The sequence below is a fragment of the Camarhynchus parvulus genome, chromosome Z, assembly GCF_901933205.1.
Source record: "Camarhynchus parvulus chromosome Z, STF_HiC, whole genome shotgun sequence".
Classification (NCBI taxonomy): Eukaryota; Metazoa; Chordata; class Aves; order Passeriformes; family Thraupidae; genus Camarhynchus; species Camarhynchus parvulus.
This window is the reverse complement of record NC_044601.1, coordinates 11,836,985-11,861,730: the sequence shown is the minus strand read 5'-3', so window position 1 is coordinate 11,861,730 and position 24,746 is coordinate 11,836,985. Positions and strand designations below refer to the sequence as shown.

The 24,746-nt window shown below is 39.5% G+C and overlaps 1 protein-coding gene across 1 annotated transcript in view; it reads right to left on the bottom strand.

The window, feature by feature from the left end:
• The window catches only part of DGKQ (diacylglycerol kinase theta), an 87,905-nt gene that overhangs the window by 9,292 nt on the left and 53,867 nt on the right, over positions 1–24,746 (bottom strand). The window contains exons 10-21 of the mRNA XM_030968714.1: positions 24,548–24,638; positions 22,377–22,431; positions 21,164–21,225; positions 20,751–20,901; positions 19,910–19,948; positions 18,127–18,242; positions 10,417–10,568; positions 8,899–9,047; positions 8,137–8,318; positions 6,573–6,673; positions 2,272–2,418; positions 1,004–1,115 (exon numbers count right to left, since the gene is read on the bottom strand). Of these exons, the coding sequence (XP_030824574.1) occupies positions 1,004–1,115; positions 2,272–2,418; positions 6,573–6,673; positions 8,137–8,318; positions 8,899–9,047; positions 10,417–10,568; positions 18,127–18,242; positions 19,910–19,948; positions 20,751–20,901; positions 21,164–21,225; positions 22,377–22,431; positions 24,548–24,638 (1,357 nt within the window). The remainder of the gene's footprint in view (positions 1–1,003; positions 1,116–2,271; positions 2,419–6,572; positions 6,674–8,136; positions 8,319–8,898; positions 9,048–10,416; positions 10,569–18,126; positions 18,243–19,909; positions 19,949–20,750; positions 20,902–21,163; positions 21,226–22,376; positions 22,432–24,547; positions 24,639–24,746) is intronic.

The window sequence follows — 24,746 nt, the reverse complement described above, 5'->3', positions numbered from 1 at the left end:
CAGGTTTGTTAACATTTATACTCCAAAGCTGCTTCTACTTTCACAAAAGATTTAAGGATCTCTACCAAAACAACTCTTTAGCATATTTTAGAAGATCTAAATTACAAAATAAAGCTGACAACACTAAAGATTGAGCTCCACAAAATTTAAGCACCCACGTTTCCATTTTTGGCAGTTTTATGGATTAGTTATCTCTAGTTACCTGACCACATATACTTTTTCAGCAGCAGATTTCTTTAAACAGTGGTAAGATATGAAGACAAAAATAACCTACCATCCCACAGGAGTGCGTTACTAATAGCAAATCATTGTAAAAATATGTAATACATGAAAGAATTAAAAAATAATTCCGTAAGTTGAGTCATAATATTCTTTGCAGGAACAGCATACCACCTGCTTGATGTAGCATTCAAATCAAGAGCATCAAGTATCATATTCTCAGTGACATGTGTTGGAAAGCCTGTGGCAGATAATTATAAAGCAATCTGTCTTGATGGAATTGCCACTGTGATTGTGATGAGGTACAACAAGACTTTTCGGAAATACACTAGGTGAAGGGTGCATGTTTCTGTAATATTAGAATAAAATCTTGTTTTCCTCCCTCTCATAACAGGTATCATGGTGTCCAAATGGAATGGCTCATTCATGAACCATTCCATTTGGACACCATGATACCTGTTATGAGAAAGCCAGTGCATTCCATAATACATACATATATTTGTATTTGATATACACACACACACACACACATATATATATATATATATATGTATGTATGTATATATGCACATATGTATGTTTCTCTACTTGGTTCAAAATCGAGTTAAGTCATGAAGCATAAAAATCCCCATGGATTTTTAACAAGTTCTCAATTCCTATTACTTCTTCTTACCCAACCTTAACAAAGAGGCGTAATTGCACTTGCAACGCACTGCTTGTCACAGAAATAAGCCTGTTCCATAAAATGCATGTTTCTTCTGTGCCTTCTGGGATGCCAACTCACCATGTGCACGACGCCAGTCACACCAACCACCTCCAGCAGGCCGTCATCGATGCGTGGTTTCTCAAAGCGGTTGTCACTTTCAGAGCCCCAGAGGTCGGCCCCAGAGCCCCAGCTGTGTGGAAAGCACACCTGTGACCACCTGTGCTCTGCCCCCAGGCACGCTCCCTGGTGCCCTGCTAAGGGTGGTTGGTTTCTCAGCCTTCAAAAGCTACACACTCTGCTCCCCCACCAGCTGGAGGGAGCAGTTTTCCTGCATTGTAAAAGCAGGAGCTCTTTTTCTAAAATCTGGAAGAATTTTTATCAGATATTTTAGTAATAAAAGGAGTGAAGTAAATAGTTTCAGTTGGAAAGCAAAGGTGTGAATAGGAAGAAGGTAACTCTGTAGAGTTTTAGATTGCTGGGAAATACAGGTTACAGCTAAACTAACCCTTAATTTTCAAGACTAAAGAACTTAACATAGCTCTTAATGGTCTTGACAACATTCACAGAAGTTACTGAAGAGAAACTAAAGCTAAAACAATTATCAAGATTTCATTCTTGTACCTGGCCAAAAGCACCTGTAGTTAGTCAGATATTCATGCACTTCAGTCCTCTGAAATGCTTCTGACAATTTAAACCATCTGCTTTTTGTGCAGTACTGACCCTTCCCACTCAAATCCCTTGTTATTATTTTGGCACATGAACTACTCATCACTTAATTGGGATCTTTTCTTCTCCACAGCTCTCATGTGCACTGTGTATTTGTGTACATGTAAAAAGGAGTATTTGAATAAAACATTTTCAGACTGAAATGCAAAGAGATACAGGTTGTTTAAGACAAGACAGTACTTGAAAAAATAATAGTATGGCAGGATTAATTACCTGCTGGTTTTGTGCAAACAAAAAACCTACCTCAATCAACATCACATCTAAGGAAGCCAGATCTCCTGTGGAATTATACAACAGTTACTCTAGCTCCCTGCAGGTGTCAAGGAAGCACTCACAGACCTGCAAAGGTATCTGAACTGTGGTCTTCCATGGCTACTCAGGTAGCATCGCACACTCATGTATATTGACCAGTTGCCTGTAGGACCTGGGCAGTGTCTGATAGTGAAATCCTGGCCTTCACTGCAGGAACTGCTTAGGTACCTGGTCTCCAGCATGTCAGAAAGTGTGTGCAGGTTGATTGTCATTGATCCTGTTACCTAGCCATTTGGCATTTGATGCTCAAATACCGAGCAAAAATTCTACACACACAGTCCAGCCTGCCCACAAGGGACCCTTTTTACCTGGGTATATTAATAAAGATGAGTCCTTCTATACTTGGTAACTCCACCTCGTGCTGGTCCACTTGCAGCTTTATGTCCTTGTGCAGGTTTCTAGTGTGGCTTATCTTCTGCAGCCCAACTTTCACATAAACTCCCTTGTTGTGAAACCTAGGAGCAGACAAGGATCTTGTAACTAAAAGGTAAGGCCAAGCATAGCACTCTTCCCTGTATGTTTACCACTATTGTCCTCTAGCAGGTATATTTAAAGAGTTTTTCAATTAAAACCCATTTGAAATTCTTCCAGCTTTACTGCATAAAAACAAAGCATAAACCACGAACTGCTACTTTACTTACCTTTACTTAAGGGATGATTCTGCTGTTGAAGCATGTGCAGATTGTGAAATTTTATTACAGTAAAATGGTCCCTTCTTGAAGCATTGCATGAATACAATGCCTCTTTGAAATGTAAACTCCTGGGCTGGAAGATTACATTTTTGATTAAGACTTAGAGGTCATCATGACCAATTTTAAATTGTTTTCTCAAGCAATGCTACAATACTTATGGCAAAAAAACATTTGAAAATCTTTGCTTTACACATTCCTAATTAATTTGAAATATACTTAGCTTCAGAAACTTAAAACACACTTAGTAATCTCAACTTGTGACAGAGCTCTAACAACTCTAATTTTAGAATAAAATAGATGAGGAAGATTTTTATGGCATCCCTAGAAATGGCAAAATATTTTAAGAATAACATAAACAAAAAGATAGTCAAACACACAGACTATTTTCTTCTATAATGGAAACCTTTGGATACATGGCCTTCAGGGCAACCTTTAAATAAAAAGCATAAATTTCCATTATTTTACCCTACTAGTACATGGTTGTTGTTGGAATTCAACTCTGCAAAATCTCTCTAGCATTATATCTAAATACCGCAGACATTAAAGTGGGGAAGACAGCCAATACAGGTTACAGCCAAATCTTCAGACAGAGACTTACTTTTCAGTTATCTTTAATTATTACATTGAGAATTATTAGTCCTATGTCCAAACAGTTTAAAATAGCACCAAATTAAAGGTACTTCAGGTAACACCATTTAACATACACCTCTGCTCCATGCAAGATGTGTCTATGCTAAGACAGCTAATTCAGATACAACTGAAAATACTGGAATATCAGTAGGAAACACAACACTTGCAATATCCCCAAGAAGTATTAATTTCTGTTGCATGAAGAAGGAAGCCTTCAGAAACTGAAAGAATACTTCACAGTGTCCTAACTGCAGAACAGTTGCGTATCTCTGTAACATAAGTACAAACTTGCCTTAAATTGCACAAAATATTCTCCCAAACCTTGCATTTAGGAAACTGCTTGCCATGGGAATCTCCTGCCATTTTGGATGGTACAAGTAAGATGTGATCTCTTCTGTCATATGCAATCCTAAAGACTGCTCCAGGATCCCCTGGGAGTGACTTGGATGAAGACCAGATGCCTCTTCAGCAAGTTCACTGACAACACAAAGCTGGGAGAACGGGTTGATACCCCAGAGAGCTCTGCAGCCATTCAGAGAGACCTTGACAGGCTGGAGAGATGGGCAGAAAGAAACAATCTGAAATTCAACGAAGAGCAAAGGGAGAGCCCTGCACCTAGGAGGAAGAATCCCATGAACCAGCACAGGCTGGGGGCAATCTGCTGGAGGGTAGCTCTGAGGAGAAGGACCTAGGTGTCCTGGTGAACCAAAAGCTGTCCATGTCCATGTGTCCTGGGGGCCAAGAGGCCAACTGGATCCTGGGTGCAGTAGGAAGAGCATAACCTGCGGGTCAAAGGAGGTGGTCCTACCCCTCTGCTCAGTCCTGGTGGGGTACATCTTCAGTCTGTGTCCACTTTTGGGCTCCTCAGTACAAGAGAGACATGGAGCTCCAGGACTGTGTCCAGTGAAGGGCAACAAAGATCATTAAGGGACTGGAGCATCTCTTTGACCAGGAAAGGCTGAGGGAGTTGGGCCTGTTCAGCCTCGAGAGGGAACCTTATCAATGTCTGTGAGTATCTGAAGGGACAGTGTCAAGAAGACAAAGCCAGGCAACAAGCAAAGGCAAGAGGCAATGAGCAGAAACCAATGCACAGAAGTTCAACCTGAACACAAGGAACAATTTCTTTACTTTTCTTTACAATTTCTAACTGAGCACTGGAACAGATTGTCCAGAGAGGGTGTGGAGTCTCCCTCGCTGGAGATATTCAAGAAGCATCTGGAATACAATTCTGTGCCAAATGCTCTGGGATGACCCTGCTTGAGCAGGGAGGTTGGAGAAGATGCCCACTGTAATCTCTTCCAACCTGACCCACTCTGTGATTCTGTGAATGAAGGCAGATGCCCTGTCATTAAATTTTACACTGTGAAAAAAACTTATATAGTTTGGCACTCACCAATGCAAAGACCATCACTGTCACAATAGACACTATTTTTATCTGCAGTGCAAGATCAGTGTTGAATTCCTGCAGGGGTGTTATCACTGCACTTTGAGCTGCTAACTAAAGGTAAGCAGTCCAGAGCATAAAAAGAGACTCTTCTGAGTGAGGCCAGAGAGCACACAGCTTTTGGGACATTTATCAGTTTACGGTCTTGCTTCAGAAGAGCACTCAAGCCCGTATTTCTTCCAAGGACTACCTGCAATTTCTGTTGCCACAACCCAAATCTTCCTGTTCTGCACTCAAGAGTAGCCAGCTTGCCTGCCAGCAGCTGTGGCATCTTGCATTAAGTAGATACCATTTTTAGTTAATTTACTAGAAATAATTAAAAAAAAAATCTAATATTATTGACAAGAGCGTGCACTTGCTTATGGTGGGGAAGCATAAATCCAACTATTTTAGCAGTCATTTTCACAGGCAGTCAAAGATAAATATCATGTGTCAGCAGTGTTAGCATGCACAAGCTTTTGGTTTCCGCAAAAATGTACCTCAATTCCTTATTTCATGTTTCCTTTACGGAAGTATATAGTCCTTTAGATTTGGGAAAAAAAATTAATTCTCTTCTTTCCCACAAGTCCTTCAAGTCACTCTGCAAGAATGATACCAAGACATTGTCCACTGCACTATGGATGCTGCACACTGGGAAATGACTGAGATGAAGATGACAAGGATGGAAAGCACACAGGGCAATAGCAATCAAAGTACATCTCTTAAATGCAGTGGCAATAAGAGGATGCATATTTTGAAATGCTGCATCTTTGCAAATATGGAGTAGTATATTTTGAAGAAAGAATAAACATAACTTGTACATTATATTAACTGCACAAGTCCATCTAGAAAAGTTTCACCAACTACAATGGACACTGCTGAACACAAACTTATTACCTGACTTTACTACCTATGATGCTTTCAGTCAAGTATTGAAAATGCAAACCAGTGGTTAATAGCAACTTATGTACCAGGAGCCACCTATATTTACATCAACGACTGTATTAGTCAGTTTTTAAGAAAAGCACCATGAGCAACGCCTGTAATGACAGGCAGAACACTACAAGTTAGGTTGGATTACACATCATTGCACTCATAACTGGTCAGAGAATATTTTTACTAGTTACAGTTTGAACACTGCATAGTTGTAACCGGCTGTAACTCTGGCAACCAAAAGAATTTAGAAGGCATTTAATCACAAACACAGAGGAAAGCAAATAAAACCAGTTTCTATAAGGAATTACTGATTAATTACACAGACATGCTTTCTTTTGCTCATCAATTTCAGCAATTATGGGAAGAAGAAAAAGTCCTATTACTGGCTGATGTGCATGCCAGAGAGGAGGAAGGTCTTTGTCAACACGTTTTTAATAACTTGAGATACAGAGATTTTTTTATCCTTAATACCAACATGCAGGTGCTGCAACAGCACTAGGCAAAACTGGAAAAGGTACAGTAGAAGTTCTGAACACTTCTGAGCAGGGCTTATTGCTCATGTAGCAGCACTGCCTCACTCTTGCTAAAGGCTTTGAGTAAGAGGTATTTCCACCATCTCAAAATTTCACTAAAGTCAAAAATGCAGTTATTGGCAACTAAAAATACTAAATAACAATGACATGGCTTACAAAAACTGCTTTGGTGCTCTCTTGGTAGAGGGAAAAAACCCCAAACCATACCCAAACCAACAGAACAAAGGAATTTTGTGTCTATGACTTCCTGGCTAGCCTAATTCCTCCTTGTCCCAGCTCTGCCACAAGCAATATCAGCAGACACTTGTAGCATTTAAGATTATCATTTGCAGTGTAAATTAGAAGTAATGCAATACCACAGAATTGACCTTCATGCCTAGTTTGCCCAGGATTACCTGCTGTTAAATTTCCCTGGTTCTTCTTCTCTAGCATGATGAAAGTCCAAGCTCAACTCTGCATCAATGCCAAGACCACAGTAATTGTTCATCTGTACAATCTGACCAAAAGGAAAAAAAAAGGTATCATTTCCTGCTTACATTTATAAATGAAAAGTGAAGACGTTCCAAAGTTTTTCAACAAAAGCAAGCTTTGCAGATGATTCTTCCAAGTCACTTGCATCTTGACAGATTCTGGAAAACATTTTCCAGAAACACTGCACTAAAAATAAAGCTGCATGAACAACTGTTGACATGCTTAGTCATTATTTCCAAAGTATCAGAAACTTCAAAATTTAGTATTTTAATTAAAGTAACAAGCATATTAAAGCAGAAAGAAAAACAAATGCAGATATAAAACCAACTCAACATCTCAAAGCAATTCTATGCAATAACTTCACAAGCTGCTGAACACTAATGCCACTATTATTTTTGGCATCAGCCATGGATTTATATTACATCATTGGGAAGACAACCTTACTTACTTTGGAAGGTGACCAGCTTACACCAGATGAATGAACAACTTGACTTCACCTACTCAGCTGCATTTTAACTAGCTCGCTATATGCCAACCTCAAGTTTCTACAGATTTCGACCATTTCTTCCATTAAATCTTTCTTCGCATGCCAGTTCATTCCATAACTCTTTTATCCTAGGCCTTACTCTCACATCCTTCACCTTTAAAAAGCAGATGGGAAAAAAAGCCCCTGTCTCCACCAAGTGAGAAATAGCTGGAACCTGAGCATCTTAAATCCTCCAACTGACTCATAATGCCTAGGATTTTCCAGTGACCAGACTAAAATCTTAGACAATTGCTACCATTGTTATGATTTCCTGCCTTTTTTTTTTTTTGCAAGTCCCTTGTCCAATTTCTTCCCTCCATCTAAAAAGAGACAGAACCAGGATTCACATAGAGCAGCAGAAATCACTAATTACAATCAACATTTTTATTTTCCTAAACAGAAACAAGTTCATATGAACTAAGTGACAGTGACTTTCACTCAAAAAAAAAAAAGCAAATAACAACAGCACATATACAGACACACAATAGCAGTAAGATGATGGAAGGATTTACTTCCCGTATATGCTAGCAACTCCTAGTAATTTCTTAAACTGTGAAAGAAAAGATGAGAGTGCCTCTTGGGGAAGGGAGTGTTTTTTGGTTGACACTCCAGTTTTACAAGTGTTTTGGCATTTCTTCCAAAGCCTTTTCTTATTTGAGAAATAATATTTTTTCCAGCCAAAGCGAACAGGAATGCCATCACCATGTGGATCTTTTAATTAATTCTCTATCAGATGCTTTTTGCTAAACAGCTACAAAAGATGCTCTGCAGTCAACTAGCCCTGCCAGAACCGAAACACTATGTCCAGACATGTGCTGTATTCACTAGGAAACAGCCCAGTAAGGCCCAAGCACAAAGACAAGCGAGCAGTAAAAATTAAACTATGTTAATACCCATCCTCTTTGTGATTTTCACTAGAGCAACAGTTCCTAAGAATCACACCCAAACAGTGCCCAGCTCACCTTGGGAGGCTCAGGTTCCGCAATGCCATTTTCTGCTCCTTCAGCTGGCTCTTCTGCATCCAAAAGGATAGTCCAGCGATCCATAAGAACATCATCTGCCTCATCCACAGAAACCAAAATGGAGTATGGGTCCTCCCCACTGTAGCCAGCTCCCCAGCGCAAGACTCTCCCCAAGTCATTACCTGGGCAACAGTGAAGAACACCAAAAGGTGACTGTGTCTCACAATCAGTGCATCAGCCCTGTTTTACAAATCACACTGCACTAAGGTGCTCCAATCAAGTCACAGAACTCATTTGTTTGGAAGGAAGAGTTAACTAGCGCCAAAAAAAAAAAATCTAAGCTGTATTGTGTCTGCACATGTGCTTACCACTGCATACGGACACACTGGAGCATTTCCACAAAAAGTGGTAGAAAAACCTGTTGTGGAGTTGAGATACTAGGGAGCAACTGAGTTTGCTGTCTACAGCAATGGCTGATGCACCTGTGGTTGTCAGGAGGAGGATATCTCGCCCTCCCAACTCCTGCCCACTCACCCACACACATACCAACACTCCTGCTGCTTGTTTCTCCTGATGCTGTTTTTATGAAAGCACAACCGCCATTTCCTTGAAAAGCTGATACTGTGGTTTACTTTCCAGCACCAGCCAGAACTCAATCTCATGGCATCTCAGCTGCAAAACCGAGTCCTGTGTCGGACTGATAAAGAGAAAACCTTCCAGAGGGCTTCTGCACTCAGCTTCTGTTCTTCCTGTGATTCTCACCTGTTCCTAAAGGTAAGATGGCAACTGAGGGCTCTGAGCACACCAGCTTGTGCCTGATCTCCTCGAGGGCTCCAAGGACCCAGCCAACGGTGCCATCCCCTCCGCACACCAGCACTCGGAAGGAGGGCACTTTGGAGAACGTGTGAAACCTCCATTGTGAAGCACAGGGGAAAAGAAAAGTTACGATGGAATATAGGAAATGCAAAGTCCCAATATGCTATTTAAAATAACACAGTATTATTGGATTTCTGCCCATGCCCCTTTACCATCAGTTTCTGGATCAAATTCAGCAAAATGAATAGAAAAATATGAAGTTGTAGATAAAGATGATTTTAAAAAGAGTGAAAAACCATATTAATCTAGAATTCTTCACAGACAGAACTAAATGGTTAATCACTTCCTTTTTCAAGGGCACAGAGACCTAACTAGTCGTAATTTCAATTGTGAACATCTGTAACACTCTAAATCCTAGAGGAGATACTGATTATGGGTGGTGTTTTTGTACTTAGTCATAGGTTAGGTATCACAGTACATTTTCTTCTTAATAGTACTGTTTTCCTGGTGATGCTTACCTTTTGTGGCTTTTCATCCTACATACCAACATATCATGGAAAAGAATTGTTATTTCCCATTGCACAAGAAGCAATGAACAAGTGGGAGCATTTTGCCATAAAGCTACAGAAAGATTCCAAAGCCAAAACAAAATGAACCGGTTACTGAAGTTGCAGCTTGAAGTGCATTAAAAAGAAAACAGAATTATACAGTTCTGACAGAAAAATTAGTTTGTGTATCTTGTTTATCTTGTCTCCTACATAAGCTGCATTTTTCCCACAAAGCTTTTGTTCTGAAGATCTTGTCATGGCAAGTTTTTTGTTAAATAGTAGTGAAGGAATGACGAATAGGCTACAACTTTCAGTTTTATGAAGCTGTAACAAAGTGGGTTCATTAAATCAAGTCATCAGTTCCCGTCTTCCTACAAGCACATTATGTTCTGTTCCTTGTAGAAATGTTGCAGCTGTGATCAGGCAAACCCTGTTAATACTGCAACTGTGTCCAAGTTTCAAGAGTCAAAATAGAGTATTTTATTATACTTTCCTGGTAGTTCCCATGAAACATCAGAAGAAATAAAAGCAAAAATCCACCCTCATCAGGAAATGTTACATTTCTCTTTCCATCTCCATTCAATTATAAATCTATTTATTTTCAATAATTATTAAATATGTGCTATTGTAAAGTGCATATGACTTTCCCCGGGCCAGACTCTGCTAGATTTGACAGAAGCATATACATCAGGAACTACTATATTCTCTTTTCTTTAGATAATCCTAAAGTTTAAATATGTTCTCACAGTAAGAGCAGTCAGAAGGAAATGATCCACTGCCCTGATCAATTTCTTCTGTTCAGGCACAGAACAGGAGAAATTTAGATCTTCAAAGTAAGTGAATCAAGTCTACCCTTTTAAAAAATAACAAAACAATGTAAATTAAAAAAAAAAAAAATTAAGACAGGATGACTTACCCAGGCAGTGGGCCCCCATTGGTAAGTTCAAAGACTTGATGTGGGTTCAACAACTTTCTAAAACTGTACAGCAGGTCTCGACCTTTTAGACCACCACTTTTTGGATTCACAAATACAAGAAGTGGGCAACAATTCTGTGGTATCTTGGAAGCCTGAAAGAAGACAATAAAAAGGATAAGTCAATGCCATGAAAATGCAGGAAAATTACTGCTGTGTCTCAGAAATATTATCTGATGCTTCCTTGATGCCTACTAAAAAATCCAGATTCTATAAATAAAAAGATTCAAGGGCCAGCCAATGGACAGGTTAGCTGCTGATCTTACTTCCCTAGGAATTTAAGGCTCCTTAACGGATTCCAAGTACATATTTGAGCCCAACATTAGAAACAAAGGCATTTTAAGTAGCCCTTCCTATGCATTTTCAGTAAACAGCCTGGCCAAAGAACAGTGTGAGGGATAACAGTTCTGTACAATTAAAACAGTTTCCTTGAAAAGCGAGAACTTCTTCCCAAACCAACTGAAAAATCTTTCTTTAGTTTTGTGGTTGACTTAGAATGCATGTCAATTTACAAGGACAAAGCATTTAAAAATGAAGATGTCTGGGGCAGATGGTGGTGTACTTCTCCCTGTGAAATTAGAAGCTGAAAGCTTCTTTTAAAAATATGTAAGCTAAGCTTTTCCATCATGAGGATTTACTCAGGGGTGCCAGTATCTTGTGACTTACTGAAGCTGCTGCTGAAGGGACCGTCAAAGCCTCCAGAAACTGCAAAGGAAGCCACTGGACATGGCAGAGATGTGATTTCCTGGGGCACTCCATGGACTGCATAGGAAGAATATCTGCAGCCTCACTGGAGGTCAAAATTTCCAGCCAACATATGCACCTTGGGACTAGTGCTCACCCAGCCTGTCCGCTCATAAATAGTTCTGTAAAATGATTTCTAACTAGTTCTAGAAAGATTAGGAATCACCAGCACACTTTTCATCCATCCTGCCACAAGGCAGGGGCGCAGGTACATGACAGAAAAGTCCACTGGACGTTTCAACAACTGCACCTCTAAACAGAAATGTTTGCCATGGTCCCTAAGTTGTGGTAATTTTTATTTACAAATTGGACAGCATTCAGGGAACAGCAGTTTGTCACGCAGCTGACCGGATGGATTCAGGGAACAGAACAACAGTGCTAAATATAAGTCAATTTAGACAAGAATGATTCAGGGGTCGGTGAGGCAGCAGCATGACTGCAGCGTGCAAGCATGTGGAGAGATACCAACAGCTACAGACGGGAGGAGGCGGCACCCAGAGAGCCTTTCAGCTGCTGTCTGTGAGCAACCAGCAGAGACTATGATCTGAGGCGAACAACAGAGAAATCGGGTCAAATTTATGAGTTGTATTTGTGGGGATGAAAAATGGAGTCTGACACTGAGATACCCCACACCTGTGACCTGATTTAGGCACTTTACAAACAAATGATTGTTTGGGTCTTTACAGTACTTGGGAGATTTCTTCTAATTTTCTGTTCTTAGAAGAGCTGGGTGCTAATCCTCTGTAAGTCACACCCTGCCAGATGTGTCAAGATGCTGACAAACATATAAAAATCGTTTTTCTCTAACACTGTCTGCATGAGAAATGCGCTCTGCCATCCAGTGTGACTCGTCTCTTGATAAAGAGAAAACACATTGAGAAGAGGAACACTAAGCAGGTATAAAAGCTGGTGAAGTAGGCACACGCTGACCCCTTCTATACTCATCCTTCAAGACATTCAGTTTGAAAATTTATCTGTTTTCTTGAAAAACAAATGAGCCAAACAAGGGCTGTTTTGGGGGACATACAGCCAAAAGAACCTCAGTGTTTTATTTTACTGGAAAGTTCCACTGCAGACAAAAGAAGTAGGTTGATGATAAAGAGGCTGAAAGCTGTACACACAGCTCTCTCCAAAAGTACCACCTCCATGCTAGACTGACAACTGAAGTCAAAACACCTTTGGCCTCTACATTTAGGCCTTATTGGAAAGGGGGAAGCAATTACTCAAAGCATGCCCAACACATAACAAGGGTAATATATTCCTTTATGTTAAGCCTATGGAAAGGATATTTGTAGGCAGTAAAGGAAGTCTATGGAACATAATGCATGCCACTGTCACAAAAGCACAACAGCTCAAGGATCCATGCATCCCAAAGAGACAAGTGTATTTTGTCCCTTGAGCTACTCAAGCATTAATGGAAGAGTAAGCAGAGATCTGGTGTTTTCAGAAGCAAAGGCCATCTTGTTACTCCATCAGTTCCTGCACCATCATCTGCCATATCCCACTTAGAATAGCCCTTCGATAATGACAGAATCATCAAGCTTGGAAGAAAACTTTAGGATCGTCAAGTCCAACCACCCACCCAGCACTGCCACTGTAACACCTAAACCACTCAACCACATCACCAGCACCAGATCCAAATGCCTCTTGGCATAAACACCTGCAGGAACGGTCCCTGGGAAACCTTCTCATTGCAGGCCTGGCAGGAGAGACTGACCCCCACCTCACTACACTCTCCTTTCAGGGAATTTTAGAGAGCAATGGGTTCAGCCCTGACCCTCCTCTTCTGGACACTAAACAACCCCAGCTCTCCCAGCTAGTTCTCATAAGACATGTTTTCTGGTCTTTTCGTGAGCCTTGTTCCCTTCTCTGGACACACTCCAGCACATCAATGTCCTTTTTGAAATGAGTGGCCCAGAACGGGACACAGAACTCAAGGTGTGGCCTCACCAGTGCTGGGTACAGGGGGACAATCACTGCCCTGGTCCTGCTGGCCACACTATTGCAGATATGGGCCAGGATGCCAAGAAGGCCACCAGGGCACACTCCTGACTCATGTTCAGCCAGATGTTGACCAGCATCCCCAGCATCCCCTTTTGTGCTTTCCAGCCACTCTCCCCAGCCTGTAGTGCTGTATGGGGTTAAATCCCACGAGTAACAGAAGGCAGAGCAGCTCTGAAAGGAAACATCATCTCCCATGGGGTAACAGAGCACATTGTTCCCTTCCAGCACTCCTTGTCCAGCTTTTACTCTGCCCTACCCTCTTTCCCATCCACTTCCCCTTTCTTCCTCTTCAGAGCTTTTTAAATACATAAATTTATCTCCAGCCATTTCAATTTTCTGAACAAAACGAGCAACCTGAAACCTCAGGCTTGGTATAATGCCTGTAAACTTGTGGGGTTTAAAAAAAGGGGGTTAAGAGTATAATAAAAAGAAAATAATATGAAGTTCTGCAGCTCGAAGTGACAAAAACTTTTTCAAAGAAGAGCAAAGAAACCAGCCCAGCTCTGGCATCCAACAAATACCTTACTTGAATGTAACATTTGATTATCTTCTCTTCTTCAGGAAATCAGTTTCTAAAATTACTGGTTTGGGACATTTAGAAGTGACATGCTGAACACATGTTTTATATTACTTGCTTTTAGAGGCACGTTCTAATGCACTGGGTTTAAAACCAAGTAACTGAAATAATTCAAAAGCAACATAAGGGAATCACAACTATTTCTGAGACATGGTACACTCTAAGGTATTCAAAAGCACAGCTGTGTTTTGTAAAGTTGTCTGAGATCTTACCCAAGTAACATAAATTCTTGCAAATACATATTTACAGTTTCTACTGTAAATTGCCAACTGTATTTCTTATCAAGTGTCAATACTGTACCTAAAAACCCCCAAACCAGTTAAATATACACCCTGAATGCTACTAAGATTCACAAGCAGCTACAGAGAATGCCTGGAGCTAATAAAAAATCTGTATGTAGTGTAAAGTGAATAGTCCTACTACAAACCCACCTTTGTTAAGGTAACTTCCTATGTGAATCCCTAACTAAACCTATTTAGATGCAGTTATTCAGAATAAAAAGAAGATTTCAAGAAAGTGCTTGTCCTTAGAGTGAACTTGCTTCCCATCACAACTCTAATTAAGCTTAAAGGCATAGGAAACACTACTAAATCTCCAGATAAAGGCCAGCTTCTAAGAAAACAATTATTTTTTGGTAAGAGTTAAAAACTCTTGACAGTTTGTACAGTAGAGCAGGGTGCTGTGCCTTCTCAAGAGCACACTCTTTGTTACAATTACAGACAGCCACAAGGGTAGCACTCTAATGGTGCACAGTTTTTCAAAGTTCTTTAACAAAGCTCCACTGGGGACAGACGAGCGAGTTTGTTACTGGGCAGAAGAGAGTATGTGACTCACAGCCCGAGGACTCCCTTCCCCCTTTAGCCCTGGCTTCAGTGCTGTGCTTGAGGACTGAAATCTGCAGGAGGGCTTTATGTTGGCTGGCATTCAGGAAGGAATTTATTGCTCCTTTCTTACAGACAGCTGAAGGAGGCTGCATGACTTAGACACTCTGACAATCACAGTGAATTGCTTAATTTGTCAGGAGTAGCACAACAGGGCTTTAAACTGGGGCAAGATGTTTATTATCCGTGCTAATCCCCTTTCCATTGACTGTACTGTGTAATCACAACAAAGTAGAACAAGGCGTTCTGTGCCATCAGCCTTACCAGTGTGACAATCACAGCACACCTTCCTGGCAGTGGGCCGTCTCCAGGAACTGCAGATACCTCTGACAAGTAGAATTCAACATTTGCAAATGGCTGCCAGCAGCATCTTCCATGTGCAAGGACTCACAATGCCTCAAGCACAAAATTTTCTCCACCCTGGCCAGAAAGGACTCATTATCTGATGAGAAATTATGTGCAAGGTGTCACAACACTACTGGAGCAGCAGCTGGGTAAACCCCCAAGGCTTTTCTTTATTTTTTGGCATATTGCAGAAATGGAAGAATCACAGAATCATAAAAGTTGGAAAAAGACCTGTTACATCATCAATTCCAACCTTTGACTGAATACCACTTGTTGACTAGACCACAGCACTAAGTGCCATGTCCAGTCACTTCTTGAACACCTCCAGGGATTGGTGACCACACTGCTTCCCGGAGTACTCCATGCCAATCCTTGAAAACCCTTCCAGCAAAAGTGAAAAAGTTGACAACCCTTTCAGAAGGGTGAAAAGCAGCCACTCATGTTTTGGCTAAAATGCTCATTTAACTACAATGCTTTTAAGATGTAAATATTTGTGTGAGGATTTAGTAGAATGAATGAAATGGAAAGTTTCATCTATTTGGGAACCTTCTACACATTTTCCCACTACTCTTAACAAATCTAAATGCAGTATTATCAGAGGGCACTCCACTAGTAAAAGGCATTCCTGATAAAGCCACAAAAACCTGTGGTGATTTTGGCCTCAAACAACTGTCTGCTGACTTCCTTGCTCGCCTGTGCTGCAAAAGAAGTTCTGTTAAATTAGTTCTGAATTGAAAGATTTAGTCCTGCAATGTCTTTCACCTTGACTTGATACCAAAGAGTGAAACCAAACTGTCCCCAAAGTTCCTTACACACAGCAGCCAAACAGCTTTATAATATACTGCACTTTTTTTCACTCTCCAGTGAAGAGAGTATTTTCATTTATTTGAATACTGTGAAATGAAAAAGTGTTTGATTAAATTCCTAAAGGCCTGAAACAGCAAAACAGATCAATACATCTGATAGCACTAACTGCTTGACTTTCCAATAAGCAGCTTATGCAAACTGATTCTGCGCTCAGACTTCTCAGTAAAGGGAATCAGAGGGTGAATTGCTTTGGGTAGACCTGAGCATGCCAGACTTGAACCATGCCTCCTCGTCATGTCAGACACTGAGTAAGCAAATCTCACCTCAGAAAAATAAGACTAGCAACCTGCTAACCACCAATACTTCTGTGCTTTTATCAAATTTTAAGAAGGGATATTTTGGTTTGTTGTTTTTTTGTTGGTTGGGTTTCTCTTTAATTTAACTGGCAATTTGGAAAAATCATTAATTCTTCATTCCCAATTTCTTTGTATTTCACTCACCAAAGAAATGTCAAACATGGCGTAAATTTAGTATTGTGTCAGTTCCTGTGTATTTCCTGGTAATGTGTTTAATCAACACACATATAAACAAAGACTAATATCATCATAGGCTAAAAAGATAGTCTGGGTTGGAAAGTACTGCAGGAGATCATCTAGTTCAACTGCTACCCAAAGCAAAGACAGTGATCAGCCATTACTCTGCCCTGGGTAATTAGTAAATGGCATAAGCTGGGTGGACAATCATACAAAAAACAACACTTGAAATATCATTTAAATTAACTCTTGGCTCCTTTCAGTGAGATGACCAAACATAAACAACACATGCTAAAACAGGAACACAATGTTTGTGCTGGTGTACAGCCCTTCTCTCCTGCTTATGTATTAGAAATTAATTGCTAGCAGTCCCCTGAACTGGAGCTTCTAAAAAATATCTTGCATCAGATAAGAGATAGCAATGTCCACATTCTCCTGGCATCAAGAAGTTCTCGTCAAACATATCCAGTGTCAGAAAAACAGACACATGTAATCAACAGAGTGGAGTATGTTCAACTTCACACTGAAGACAACAATTATAGGCTCATAATGGATTTGCCTAAAATACACCTAAAACAACTATCCAAAAATTCATCCTGCTTTCTGTTTCTCACAATAGGCACTCTGAAACCTAGGCGCCTTTGGACAAGGGCGCCTTGATTTCTAAGGACTTCACAAAATGTAATTCCTACACGCACATAAGAACAAGGCTCTCAGTTTTTTAGGAGGGGATGTAACTTTTGATTTTGCCAGTTGCATGTGAGCACTACCACTAGTACCTACCCATATAAAAACCATAATTTTGCCTTCAGAAAGTCTTGACAAGTGTAGGACTCATTTTTAAACAGTGAAAGCAGGTATGCGAGTAAGCAACTATGGCCACTGAACTTGATACCCTCCTATATAAAGTTGTTTCATAATTCCCACTAAAAACGTGATTTTTTTGGCCTTCTGTGATGTTCCAAGAAGTCAAACCAGGACTCACACTTTGCTTGCCATAATGCAGTTCCAGAAAGATAGTAATTGCAAGATACTTTCTGCTGAGGTGTTGTGCAACTAGGGCAACACTCTTTTTTGGACAGAACCTACATAATCCTGGTTAAAAATATCACTTCACTCAGTTAATAATTTTCCTCTTCTCATATTGACTCACTTTATTAACATGAAACCTATTATTAAACAAACTGATTCACATGAAAGTGATTAGTAACAACAAGAATAAATCAGAGTCAGGCCTGAATTTGTGAAAGGACTCTCGGACTAACTCTTTCAGAAGACTATGTTCTTCTGAGATACTCAAGGGGTAAACAAGGTCAAATTGCCTCTGCTACAGAATGGGGGAAATGAAGATAATATCACTGTGAAATTAAGCAGAAGTGTTTTACCTTACAGTTAATGAGGAAACACATTTAGCTCCCATACCAAAGTTTGTAAGCATTTTAAGACATACCAGCTGAAACTGAAACTCCATTTAACATTTTGATTGTTGAAAGAAACAAAAGAGAAAGAAAATTTGTTTTCCTCTTCTTTATAGTTGTACAGTTAGGCAGCTGTAGATTTACAGTTGAACAATAACAGGACAAATTACTTAACTCACTGAATATATCACATACATGAAGTACAGGCTCTGAAGTAGGTTGGTTTTTTTTGTCACATGGCCTATTTGAATAAAACGTATTTTCATTTAGTTCTACCAGAAAGAGTTTTAAGGCCGTAGATTTTTTCTTTTAAAGACATTTTTAAATTCAAACCTGTCTCTTACCATTACTGCAGGAATCACCACAGCATTCAGAGGCTTGTCATTGACAACAGTATCTTTAACTAGCATATATATTCTTTCAGCTTCAGAAAAACATGAAATTTGGAGTACAACAGCACCTGTAAAGAGGCATTAGAAACACTTTTAAAGAAATACTTTTGATATTATCTATTATTATTATTAGAAAATAAGACTCATATTACAGCAAAAGTCTACTCAGTTTACTGAGGCCGTTATTCAGCAAAACTTATTCTGCGGTCGTTTGTTATCAGCTGAATTGTGTCGTTATGTTTTCAAACCTTCCTACCCTCAGATATTTGTAAAAGCAAAGCAACTTAAAGACAAGAACTGCAGCACAGAACTAATGCATATTTAAAGATTTCCTTTGAGCTTCAGGGGTAGGGCCTATTTGCATACTCTTCATCATTACTAACATTCTGTTCTCATTGTGTACAAGTGACAGAGGTATCAGGTTTCATTTGGTATCCAATTATTAAAAATCCAGTAGTTCTGTTCATTAACAATATCTCAGTAAGAATTACTGCAAGCAAATATTCGGGCTGATAATCAAGTTTAGATCTTTATGTTGGCTTAGGTTCTGAATGGAGAAGCTGGGTAAGAAGGGAAGACAAAAGAGAAATAACAAAATAAATACTGACAAGTTAATGTAAAGTAAGATATTTGGTGAGGAGGAAAACAGGGCAGGGTAGGAAAAAAATGCAAAATGGACAGTACATGAGATGTAGGCTGGTAACATAACCTGGCTGTGACAAAACAGGAGAGTTAGGAAATTAGGAGAACTACAAAAATACAAACATAAGAAGAAAGTGGCAATAAAAATCACATACAAGCAGAAACATCTAAAAAGCACATGCATGTAAATTTGGTATAATGATGCTGTGACATGGGACGAGTATCACAAAACCAAGTATTGGCCACTGACAAATATGGAAAGAAGAAGGTACATCTGAAAGCTTTACAGCTTTTCCTATGCAAAGATCAAAATCAATCAGTATCAATTAGTCATGTGGAGACAGCAAATAACCCAAAGGAAGCACGCATCAGTCTTCAAAAGCATGCTATAGAAAGACCCATTTAGCAGACAGTGGAAGATAAGCCTGCCAAAGGATGTGAAACATCTCAACTACAGACACCTAAACATAGAGAAGAAAAAATTCCACACTTTAAGTTTTTACCAAATGCCGATCTCCACCTGACCACTGCACTAAAGCTGCCCAGAGCCACTGCTGCTCCAGCTGTCAGAAGCCTCATGGCTTCTCCGACCTTGCTGAAATAAAATTCATACAGCAAAAGCAAAGAAACAGCTCAAAGGATGAATGTATTTATTTTCTTCAACTTTCAGCCATTGAACTATAGCTCTTAACACTGCTAGGAAACAGCGACTATGAAACAGTCCCACTGAGTCCAAAAGCAGCACCAAATTTTAGTATTCTCAAAGTCAAAGAGACTAAAAATCCTTCACTTGAACAATTTTTAACAGTTCTGTTGTGTTAGTTTATTCAGTTGAAGTGCAACTTCAAAACTAATTTTTATGATGAAATCTTACCGCCTTCTGGTACACAAGGCATGCAGCCAACATTTTAACTTTTTTTTAATAAGGTAACACTAATCCACTGTTCTTCATAAATACAATGTGTTATGTTTTACCTGAAGGGCTTTTTGCTTATGCAGTAAGACTAACACACTCTGAGCTTCCAGCCTCTAGTATTAGACTGCAGTTTTGAACATAGACATTGTTTGCAAGACCAAAAATTTTAATGCTTACCTTGTGCTTGATAAACATGACTCACAGATACTACATTTGCTGCAAAGGGTAAAAATATAAACACATAAAACCTTGGGTACATTTAGAGTAAATATTTAAAGTATTTTAAGAAGTTACATAAATATAATATAAATAAATATTAAAAGTTATACAAATACATGGAGAACCTCCAGCTAACACTTTTCTTCGCATGTTTACTTTGCAAGTAAGAACAGCTAAACTGATTTTCATAAAAGGTGACTAAGAATTCTTTCTGGCACTTCAAGTTTAATTCCTCTTGAAGTGACATAAAAGATTGTGAAAAATGCTTTGTTTCCTGCAACAAAAAAGTATGACACATTCCTGACACTGTTTATAGAAAGTATTGGTTTAAGGAGTATTATTATGAAAATTCAATTACACTTCTTTGAAAAAGAAAAATAAATTCTTTTTCCTGAGTGTTTGTCCATATGTGTGTGCACACACTGCTCATAGTTCTCCATGATGGGGCACAGAGCTCATGACTAACATGGAGAACAGCCCAGACAAAAACTGTCAGAGGTTAAAAAAGGCAAGAGATATTCTGTACATAGTTTAAGGTATACACAATTCTTCTAAAAAGTGATGCCTTTTTATACAAACATAACAAAAAGAAAAAAGAAAAGGTGTAGTCACTTATAACTAGAGTAACATAATTATTATTCTGTAAATAATAAGCTGTCACATCTCTCCTACAACTGTGCGCATGTTAAAATTATTAAAAAAGCCCATGTGAGAGTAAAAGGCAGAATGATTTTTTTAAATCGGGCCAGAAGAGGTTAGAATTATATTGATGCTATTAAATTTTGTTCTGTTTACTTACTTTTGATAGCTAATTCTTCCTTGAGAATATTTGTGTATTCTTCCGGGGAAAGCTGAGGTGGAAGGCCACCAACAAATAAATTTACTTGTACAATGGATTTACTGTTTTCCACAATGTAAAATCTTGTTTGATTCATCTGACGTATTGAAGTCTACCAAAATAAAGGAAAATAAATGATATGACATTTGGCAAAAAGATATTGTGAGGCAAAATCCAAAATAGTTCTGCACTTAGCAATCATGTCCTCTATGCTTAGAGAATATCAGAAACAGAAACAAACTTCAGTTCAAGCACTTAGCTTCTCTACCCTTGAGCCTGCTTAGGGGGTAACCAATGACTCACTTTTTCTGTAAGAAAGGGGACTCCATATTTGCTGAAACAAAAAAAAAATCATGTTTCTTTTTCAGATTTACCTTTCTTATGTCCTTGAGTCTGTTAAGAATTGGTTCCTGATTGTCCAAGACCATGCGCTGAACTGGAGAGGGCAAGAACATTCATCATGTTAGAAAGCATGTAAATTATTATCAGGCTCAACTACACAAAAACAAAAAGAAGAAAAATTAGGGGAAAAGTACAGCTCTGCATACAACTAATTTTCTCATAAAGGATCACGCAGACATGAGCTACATCTTATTCAACAATAAAAACACATAGGTGCTTGGAAGAGTTCGACTCTTTCCAGAGTTCTTAAATACCACCCTCCTTTAAAAAAGGGCAGAAATAGCCTGAATCCCTCAAAAGACAAGCAGTACTTTGGTAATAATCTAACAGTTTGACATAAGACTTTCAAACTGTATTTCCTAACAAGTACAAAAAAACCCAACTTCTGTGTTTTATCAAAATATTAAAACAATTGTTTTAATCAACAATTAAAACAATTCTGACAACTTCCAGTGAATGTAAGGTTGCAAATGATGCTTTAAAACAGAGCACCAGAAACCACCCAAGGTTATGACATTCACAAAGCTACAATAGCCTTATGAAACAACTTCCCAATAATGCTTGCAAATAAAGCAAAGCATCAAGACAGTATGTGAACTACCAAGATATTTATTCAGCTGTGGTCAGAGCATTAGACTACTTCAAGGTCTTTATTTCTCCATGCAACCTTACAAATACTGAAGCACAAAGGGATGTTAACCTGGAGAACACCAGCCTAGCTCGTGCAGGATCACAAAACACTTGAGCAATGCTAGAATTGCAGATTTCTATTCTTCCTAACACACAAACATATTTCTGGGACTGTCTTAGGGCTCAAACTTACTCTTCTTCAGGGGCTGTGTCAGGAGGAAAGAAGCCATTTGAACTTTAGAATTAATCTTTAATAAATAACTGCAATTAAGAAAATTATGTCAGTTAAACATAGTTCCTCAAAATAGGGCAAAAGTATCAATACCCACCAGAAACTACAAATGAGTTTTTATGTAATAATGAAGGGGAACCTTATTGCCATAGGACACACAGGACTGAAAAGAATCAGCACCACTTCTGATTCAGTATTTCAACATCACCATGAAGTTTATTCTCATTTGTGTTTTTTATTGTAGAACATGAACTGTGACTGCTAGAACGGGGAAAAAACCCACAGATATCAGATGTGTCTTTGGCCAGTGCTCCTTCACTTACCTTGCTTACTGCCCATAAGCACTTCCACCAATCTGAAATTCTGGAGGCACTCCGTCTGCCAAAAGATACCGCATGTAAATTCAGTTTCTGACAGACATAATTTTGCCAGATGTTACATTATTGTGTGTTATATCCTGTCCATAGTGTATAACACAGCACAGAAAATTAAGCATTTTTAAAAAATTAAATCTTTTAAAATCAACCATGATGTTCTTCCTCCAACCAACTCCTTCGAAGACAAGAATAATCTTTATTTTATACACTCACAGCATCGTGCTCCCACACTCCTAAAAACATTGGCATTCTCACAGCCACATTGTGAAGGGACCCCTGTACAGCAAAGCTTCAGTGACGAGCAGCTAGCTCATCTGGAGTATTTCCTGAGTGTCCTTCCAGAGAAAGCATGCAGGACTGGGAATGAGCCTGCTCTTGGAGAAGATTGCCCAGGAGCCAGCTTGGCAAAAGCAGACTGACCATTCCCCACCTCCTGGGACACTCCAACTCTGATGGACAAAAGTTCTTCTCCAAGCTATTGCCAGGGACCACTGAAGTCCCTTTTGCAGCTGGACCAGAAGAGCTGGCACAGCCAAGAGCCGTACCATTTACAACAATGACTGAAACACTGCAAACATACAACAGTCAGGATTGAAGGACATTCGGAGGAAGGGTTTCACATTTTGGCCTTGAGACTCAAGAGACAAATGATCTTGCTTTATATGTCATGAATTAGCATGACACATAAAGCAAGATGGGGCTGTTAAAAGCCTCAACTCCCTACATGTGCTTTGCCTGATACTTGATGAAAACAACTTGGAGCACAAGCAAATTCTGGATATAAAAAAGAGATTTCCTGTATGCGCATATTTATACAGAGAAACAAGTAGAGCATTTAAAAATTAGCACTACTGGAGAAATTGCAATTGAGCGAAAGAATTAAGTCTCTTACAGCATATATCTAGCTGCCCAAATACAGAGGTGTGAAGATCTTTCCCTAATGGAATTTCCAACTATACTGTCTGACAGCTGCTTTTTTCAGATGAGACAAAACTTTGGACATGGTCATTCCTATTTTGTTAAAAGGTCCAGAGCACTTGAGGAAATGGACTGACAACAAATCCTGGAAGTATGCTGTAGCCAAAACAAGCTGCATGTTTTACACAGCTGGATACACCTAGACAAATCTATGATCATCACTAACTGCAGAGAGCTAGTCACAAGCATGTTCTTATGTGCCCTGTGAATAACCACAAAGGACAGCAGTCACCCTCTGTGACTGTGCTGTGCCCTGGAGCAGTGGAACTGTGCTGATCTGCTGGTGTGCTCACAAGCCCCAGGTGCTGACTGAAATGTGCACACTACAGCTTTGTGTCTCCACACTGGGGAGGTTGGGCCTGCCAATGGCTTGGCATGCTAGCAAAGTCTACTAACATGTTTCCTGAATGTCATGCTGTTTTGGCACCAACCCTAAGAAGGACAGGCAGATTGAAAAGAGACTATCTTTCACACAAAGCATCTACATGATTACAAGATGTATCTAGAATTTTCCAGTGATGTGAGAAGCAATCCAGACAGTAAGGAACGTGGGTGCTGTTTCAACTTTGAGTTCTTCCTTGCATCCCTTGGAGACTACAGAGATGCTGCTTACCACGCTAGGAAGAAAATTTCTGCAGTGCTCTTTAATGTTCTCATAAATTGTCTGGATGAAGAAATCAAATGCACTGTGAGTTTCCTGATGATACTAAGCTAGGAGGAACTATGGACACTCTCAAAGGTAGGGGACCCTTATGGGGAGATGCAGATGTGCTAGAGAACTGGGCAACCACCAACCATATGAAATTTTTAACAAGAGCTACTGCCAGATTCTCAAGCTGGGACGGGATAATCCTGGTTAAAAATACAAACTGGCGGATGAGAGCTGGAGAGCAGCCCTGTGGAATAAGATCTCAGAGACTGGGTCAGTGGCAAGTTGAATATCAGTCAGCAGTGCCTACCTACCCTGAAGATTGTGTTAAACTTTTAGCAGCATGCCAGTCAAAATAGATCATCTACCAAATGCTAACGACATTTACAATAACTGCGAATTAAGGGACTGTAATTTTTCTGAAGAGAAAAATACATACTTTCAGGGTCACTCAGGTGGTATATGGATGTGATTAAGATCTTTCACTTACCTGCCTTCCAAGTAGTGGGAGCACTTCTTTGATCACAGACTGCACAGTGCTATCCTTATTTACTCGTAGAGAAACATATGCCATTCCCACCCTAAGGAGAAAAATACTTATTTTAGGATCTATCCCGTGTGTACCTTTTTAAACTAAGTGTAGCATTTTCTCAAACATATTTGCCTTAGTTGAAGAAAGTTGTTCACTG